Source organism: Canis lupus, chromosome 24 (assembly GCF_003254725.2).
Source record: "Canis lupus dingo isolate Sandy chromosome 24, ASM325472v2, whole genome shotgun sequence".
Classification (NCBI taxonomy): Eukaryota; Metazoa; Chordata; class Mammalia; order Carnivora; family Canidae; genus Canis; species Canis lupus.
In genome coordinates, this window is record NC_064266.1 from 24,582,901 (window position 1) to 24,590,094 (window position 7,194).

General features: G+C 56.1%; 1 protein-coding gene across 1 annotated transcript in view; it reads right to left on the reverse strand.

Annotated features, from left to right (window-relative positions):
- LOC112673872 (fer-1-like protein 4) overlaps positions 1-6,885 on the reverse strand; it is a 34,099-nt gene extending 27,214 nt beyond the window's left edge. The window contains exons 1-16 of the mRNA XM_049100782.1: positions 6,807-6,885; positions 6,241-6,296; positions 5,781-5,869; positions 5,586-5,685; positions 4,179-4,270; positions 4,041-4,045; positions 3,945-3,981; positions 3,301-3,462; positions 2,718-2,778; positions 2,467-2,598; positions 2,172-2,234; positions 2,002-2,086; positions 1,632-1,791; positions 1,334-1,517; positions 1,054-1,240; positions 95-453 (exon numbers count right to left, since the gene is read on the reverse strand). Of these exons, the coding sequence (XP_048956739.1) occupies positions 95-453; positions 1,054-1,240; positions 1,334-1,517; positions 1,632-1,791; positions 2,002-2,086; positions 2,172-2,234; positions 2,467-2,598; positions 2,718-2,778; positions 3,301-3,462; positions 3,945-3,981; positions 4,041-4,045; positions 4,179-4,270; positions 5,586-5,685; positions 5,781-5,869; positions 6,241-6,296; positions 6,807-6,885 (1,851 nt within the window). The remainder of the gene's footprint in view (positions 1-94; positions 454-1,053; positions 1,241-1,333; positions 1,518-1,631; positions 1,792-2,001; positions 2,087-2,171; positions 2,235-2,466; positions 2,599-2,717; positions 2,779-3,300; positions 3,463-3,944; positions 3,982-4,040; positions 4,046-4,178; positions 4,271-5,585; positions 5,686-5,780; positions 5,870-6,240; positions 6,297-6,806) is intronic.
- Positions 6,886-7,194: the final 309 nt, after the last annotated feature.

Below are 7,194 nucleotides of genomic sequence, written 5' to 3' on the forward strand. Positions count from 1 at the left end.
TTCAGACTCCACCTCCTGTGTTAAATGCCTATGAGCCAGTTAACACCCCAGAGCTGAGAGTGACCCTATTGCTTTGCTAAACCCCAGCCCCCACCTCTGGCAGAGGCAGCAACTCCTCCACCTCCACCTCCATGGCACTAGGAATCTCAGGACCATCACCACTGGAGCTGGCATCCAGGTGCTGTGGGATCCCCATTGGGGTCTGGTCCCGCCTGGCTTTCTTCTTCTTTCTCATGAGCCGGGACAATCTCGGCCCCTGTGGGGCCTGAGGAGGCTCCGGTTCTGCTCTCCCGTCCGACACTTCCATAGACACAGCCACCAGGAGGCGGCCACGGAACCAATTGCCTTGGCCAAAGCCTTCATTGAGACTTTGAAGACCATCCCGAAGCCCCCCACTGGGGGGAGATCCATAGAGAGGCAACCATGCCGGGCCGAAGGTGGGGTTAAACCCCGCTGTGGGGGTCAAGAACAGCGTTTTAGAGGGGAGCGTGGGGGCAGATGGGTACCAGGTCAGTCTAGGCAGCACACCCTTATCTCCTGCAAATCCAAGGGGGCGGGGAATCGGCTTGGGCCTTGGCAGCTCTGAGAGGGACAGCTGCGGACCACGGTCACGGACCAAGACGCGAGAGCCACTTCTAAACCGGTCCTGCTCCCCAAGGCGCTGGGGACCCACGGCGCTTAGGCTCTATAGAGGGCCGGAGCCAGAGCCCTGGGGGTGGAGTCACGCCTGGGGCGGAGCTACAGTGATCCCTGGAGGGTCGGGGTGAACCGTCGATGTGACTGGGCTTGTTTCGGGTCGTGATTGCGCAGGGAGGGCACAGCTGGCGTGGTTACTGACTTGCGGCTGTCCTGGGGATTTCGTGGACAGAGGCAACCCGAGAGCGGGGTGCGTAGTCTAGGCTCCGAAGGGAGGGGCCGGCTGGAGCGCAGGGTAGGGCGGCCTGAACGGTCTGAACCGAGCGGGGAGGGCAGGACGGAGTCGCGGTCGCCGAGGGCGGGGCCCAGGGCGGGCGGGGAGCGCGGAGGCAGCAAGCCCCGGCCAGGTGGGCTCACCCGCGCGGCCCGGGTGTGAGATCTGCCTCAGGTCCAGCACGTGCGTGGCGACGGCCACATCGACGAGCGGTGCGTCGTCCCTCAGCTGCAGACGGAGGCCGCGCGTCAGCGGCGGGAAGAGCTCCACGAAACTCAGCTGCTCGTTCCACTCGGGCGCCGCGGTCTGGCCGCGCACGGACGTCTCGCCCTGAGAGCCGCAGCCGAGGCCGGCGGAGAGGGGTCGGGGTCAGCGCGGGCCCAGGGCCTGAGCCTCGGCAAAGCGGGGACGGGAGGGACTTACCTGCTGCCCCAGGAAAGACACGCGCACGTAGGGGTCCATGAGGACGCGCTGGTTCTGCAGGGCGCGGGCCAGACTCCCCAGCAGCCCGGGGCGCAGCGCCTGCAGCCCCTCCGCGCGGAACACGCGCACGCGCAGCCGCGCCCACGGTCTGTGAGCCGGCACCCCGCGCGGCAGGAGCAGGTTCCTAGGGGAGCCGCGCACTGAGGCCGGGGACGCGGCTGTCTCGGCCGCTCCCCCTGTCGCGTCCGGGAGGCTTCCCCGGGTCCTGCTCTCTGCGCCCCGCCCGACCCCAGCTCACCTCTCCATGTCCAAACTGTGCCCCGGGCCCGGGGCTGGCAGCGGAGGGGGCAGGTCCCCGCGTGCCCGCACAGACAAAGTGACCTTGACGAAGCCTTTGGTCCCGGCGCGGGTGTCCCGGGGATCGTGCAGCGGAGCCCATTTCTGGTAGAAGTGGCCATCTGGGGAGGGAGGGGCGAGCCACAGGTCAGGGGAGACCCGCGAGCCGTCCGGGGCGGTGGGGGGACTGCGCTGACCAGGCCTCAGGCCCAACTCGGTAGGGAGGCTTCGGAAGAGGCTGGTCTCCAGAGTTAGTATCTAGGGATCAGGGCCTAGAGGGTCAGTTTCCCCTGTCAGTGCAGAGGAGTCTAAAGGAGAGGAGGGTTCGGTACCTGGCTGGTCGAAGATAATGCCCAAGTCCATCCTGAAGGTGCCTATCCGGGAGGCCATAAAGGGGAGGGTCTGCGAATGGAAAGCCTGGGGGAAGGTGGGGTTAGTTCTGGAGCTTCGGCATCCTCCTTTCTCCGGCAGACACCTCTCATCCCTACCCGCCTCGCCTCACCGTAATCTCCAGGAGCAAGTCTTGGAGGTGAAGCCGGGTCTCGTGAAATTCGAACAAGAAGTACTAGGTTGAGGTAGGATAACCAGAGGTGAAATAAAGTATATGTGAAGAGTTCACGCCAGCTGGCCCCTGCCTCTTGCAAAGGGAACGCCCTCCTTCCCCTCCTGAAGCTTCTTTACACCCTTGCCCTCCCCAGCCCCTCCAGGCCTCAGCCACTGGCTCACTTGCACGTTGGCCACGCCCCCTCTGCAGACGAGGTAAATCCCGGGTCCCACTCTTCCCGGGTCGCACACACCTCGTTGTAGAAAGGGCAATTAGTCCCACGCTGTGTGGCAGTCACTCGACGCTGTTCCCCAATGCGCACTGCCACGTACGGGTTAATATTGACTCCTACCAGCTTCTGGGCCTCCAGCACTGTTACCCCCACCTAAGGGCACAGAAGCAAGAAAAAAGGAAGCCTTCTCTGCCAAAGTTGGGGGGGAAACCCACGTGTGTGGAGAGTAGGTGGTATTCATCAAGGGTTAGGGCCTAGAGGGAGAGCGGTACCTGGAAGTCCTGAGCTCTGGACATCTGGAATGTATCCCCTTGAGTCAGGCCCCCAGCACGGCTGCTGGGAAAGACATGGTCAGCTCCTACCTCACTTCCTCTCCCCGACCAGCTACACACTCTTTCTGGGTGCTAGGGATTAGATCTCCTCTCTCTGTGAACTTCTGGATTCTGAGTCCTTTCAGTCTGTCTTGCATCCATCTCAACTATACCACCCGAATCTGACTCATTCTTGGAGTCGTGAAACCATTCATTTATTCAACAGAGATCTGTTGAACTCCTACTATGTGCCAGACCTATTTTAGGTCCTGGGACACCGCAGGGAATGAAAGGGACAAAATTCCTTACCCTCATCAAGCTTTCACCCCCTAAGGGGGCTCCAGAAGCTCTAGGTGGACCAGTGTGACTGTGGCAGTGTGTATGTCTAGGAGTAAGTGACCCTTCACCCCAGGATAGCCACTCCTCACCCATACTTTAGGATTGTGTGCTTTTGAGTGTGGATGAGCATGGGCCTACATGTATAAGAGTGTGAGGCTGACACTCTGGTGGGTGTGGGAGCAGGAGTGCAGTGGGTACAAATTACCTCTTGAGGTGGCTGAATACGACACCGGAGAGCTCCACATCAGGCTCGTCCTCCAGCTCCAGCTCCAGCTCCAGCTCGTCTTCGTCATCCTGCTGAGCTAGGCCTCGAGCTAGCCTGTGGCCCAATGCTACTGCCCGCCGCTCCAGCCGGGCCTCCCCGGGCCTGATAGGAAAGGCTTTCTTTTCTTTTTTTCTTTTCTTTTTTTTAATTTTTTTAAATTTATTTATGATAGTCACACAGAGAGAGAGAGAGAGGCAGAGACACAGGCAGAGGGAGAAGCAGGCTCCATGCACCGGGAGCCTGACGTGGGATTCGATCCCGGGTCTCCAGGATCACGCCCTGGGCCAAAGGCAGGCGCTAAACCACTGCGCCACCCAGGGATCCCAGGAAAGGCTTTCAAGGGACCTATCACCCATCCTGGACACCCTTGACTTTCCTGGTCCTAGGACAGACCTCTGACCTTCAGGCTGATCCCACTATTGCCAAGACTAATCCAAAATTCCAGAACTGACTCCTGATTCTAAGACTGACTTCTCACCCTAGAATTGATTGAATACTGACCCCGGGCCCTGGAACAGACCCTATTTCACTGACTCTTAATCTAAGACTGACTTGGTAACCCCAGATCATCCCCACATACTTACTCCAGCTCCTGGAAGCCCACATTGGGAATGATCAGTTCTGAGCAGGAAGGAGGATAAATGAAAGGAATGAGGGGCCATGCATGACTACAGAGCTGCCCATACTGGGCAGCATGGGTCCAAGGGTCCCCATATCCAGCAGATATCCAGAGAAGAATTAGGTTCCACTTCTCTCTTCTGCTGAGGTTGGGACAATCAGGCTTTGCTTAGATTGCAGGAGGTGGGAGTGGGGGTTACCTGTCCTGGATGGATGTTCCAAAATCCTCCTCTGCCCAGGCTCCAGTTGCACCCTCTGGGGGCTGATACTTCAGGTCAAGCTCCACCTGGATCTGAAACCAGACACACAGTGTGCCCTCAAACTGCCTGGGGCTAAGAGAAATCCAAAGACAAAGCCTTTTACTCCATCTATACACAGAGACCCTCCTGGCCTGCATCTGTGAGGACTTGGTGATACCTCTCTGGTCATTAATAATATTGACTAATTACAACCCATTAAGAACTTAGCATGTGCAAGTTACCACCTGAAGGGGCCAAACACGACTCCAGGATTTTCTCATTGCTCTTGGAAATTCATTACTGTGGCCTTCACAGCTATGCATGGTCTGGCCCCTGCTGACCTTTCTAGTCCTGTTTTATATGGGGTCTACTCCTGCTCTGTATCTCAGTTATGCTCTCTCAGAGTGCTGGGATTTTGCATATGCCAGTTCTTCTGCCTGGAACATTCTCCCTTCCCACTTAGTTAACTCCCATCATTCTTCCATTCCAAGTTCAACCACTACTTCCTCAAGGACCACCAAATAGGTTGCATCCTTTTGTTATACACTTTTCCAGCCCCCTCCCCCTTTTTAAAGATTTTATTTATGCATGAGAGACACACAGAGAGAGACAGAGACACAGGCAGAGGGAGAGGTTTCATGCAGGGAGCCCAACATGGGACTTGATCCTGGGACTCCAGGACCACGCCCTGGACCGAAGGCAGGCACCAAACCGCTGAGCCATCCAGGGATCCCCTCCAGCCCCCTTTTGTAACACCCATCAGTGACAATTTTGCATTTATTCATGAGAAAATTTGTTTAATGTTTGCCTCTTTCTTTAGATATGGAACTCTAAGTGGGCAAATCCTTATCTGGTTGTGCTCACCACTCGTCACCTGGCACAGTTTATAATTAGAGCTAACAAACAACAGACTGAAAAGTTCAATATTTCCTATGACTCCACATAATGTAAATGAGGAAGTAGCTTAGTGAAGCTAAATCACTTGTCCAAGTTCTCAGCTGGGAAATGGTAGATCTGAGATTTGAACCCAGGTCCATTCCCACCAGGTTATATGACCCTTCATGAAATACCAGGAAAATCCAGCCAGGTTCATCTTTGCCTCTCATGAGAACTGAGTCTCCTACCGGACCAGGGAGCAGAACAGAACTCTTTATCTTCCCCCACTGCCACACCCCTGGTCCTCAGGGCTGAGCCTGGCTCTTGGCCCATGTAAAACTTCAGCAGGGGCTACAATGAAAGGAGCCCTAGTTGGGGGGCCTTGTTATCACTCCTGTCTGGATCTGGGTTTTTCCTTCTGAAAAATGGAACTCTCTATCTAGAGGGACTTTCAGGCTTGGGAGTGGCAGGCTGAGAACTGGTGAGACTCACTGGGGACAGTCGCAGATTTTCATCCACTAGGGCCTCCCGTAGCACCAAATGCCCAGTACTCTGTAGCTGCTGCAGGGAGATCACCAGGGTCCCCAGAGACCTGCAGGCGTGGCAGGGAGCAGAAGAATGACCCAGGGGAATGGCTCCCTGCCACACCCAGTCCCATCTGCATCCTTGGCTCCCCAGGCTACTTACCTGGAGCTGAAAACACGGCTGCAGTTAACCACCTGCACAGACAGACACTCCCCAACTAGTGGAGCCCCATAGTGTGGCCAACGGAACAGCTGGGGGTAGGAAGAATCTTGTGATACACAATGCTGGGTTGACCCTGACCCCCCAGTCCAGAGTCCATCCTAGCCCTGAGACAGGATCCAATCCTCCAAACGTGGAGCTAACTCTATGAATATTGTCCCAAACCTGGAACCAGCTTCTCCTCCAACATAGAGTTGACTCTGATCTGAGGGTAACTACCAGTCAAGAACTAATCCCCCCCAGTCTTGATTCTGACTGGGTCCAGCTTCTCAAGCCTGAGATTGACCTTCCTTCCTGAGAATACAGTTTCCCAACCCAGAAATATGTCCCCCAACTCATCTAAAGAGGGACTTAGATGCGGCACAGATCAGCTTCTCCCCATCCAGGACCCAACCCCACTCACCTCATCAATATCTGCTTCTCGACCACAGTGAATTCTCCTTGTTTTCTGGGTGAAGCCTGCTCAGAATGGAAACTAGTCAAGGGGTGTCTGGGTGGCTCAGTGGGTTAAGCATCTGCCTTCAGCTCAGGTCATAATCCCAAGGTCCTGGGATCGAGCCCCACATTGTGCTCCCTTCTCAGAGGGAAGCATGCTTCTCCCTCTCCCTCTGCCATCCTTCCCCCACTTGTGCTTTCTGACGCTCTTTGTCAAATAAATAAATAAATAAAATCTTTAGGAAAAAAAAAAAAAGGAATTGAAACTACTCATTTATCAGGCCCTCCCCACAAAACACACACACACACACACACACACACACACACGCATACATGGCCCAGGGTCCAGTCCCCCTGGGTTCACTGTTAAAGAGAGGTAGAAGATGAATAGGGAAAGAGGCAGAGAATTCATCTGGGGGAGGAAGGAGACGGGCTGGAGAGATGCCTAGGCTCTGGACTGGGGGCCTAGAGAATGGAGAAATGAGAGCAACCCCCCAACTCCAAAAATGTTTAGAGCACCCTTTCAAGCCTCACCACGAAAGTTGAGCATCACTTGTCGGTCATGGGTGCCTGGCAGCCCTGTCAGTCGCCTCACACACACGGTCAGAGCCATTGTCCCAGGGCCACTGGCTCTCCCTCTGCCCGGCTGCCCGCCTGCCCACCTGCCCGCTCACGGGAATCACCTCTGACTCAACTGGACTCACCCAACAGGTTGAGCAATTCCTGCCCTTTAGTCAAACACAGACCAGCCTGGGGGTCATGGGTGGAGAGGGAGCCAAAGGACTGAGAAAGAGGGGTAAGGTCCCTGTGGTCAGCTCAATCCTCCCTGCCTGCACCAGCTTTAGCCTCCATCTTGCATGCATCCTTGTGAAGTGGGAGCTGGGTTAAGGTGGAGTGGAGTCAAGGGGAGAGTCAGAACCCT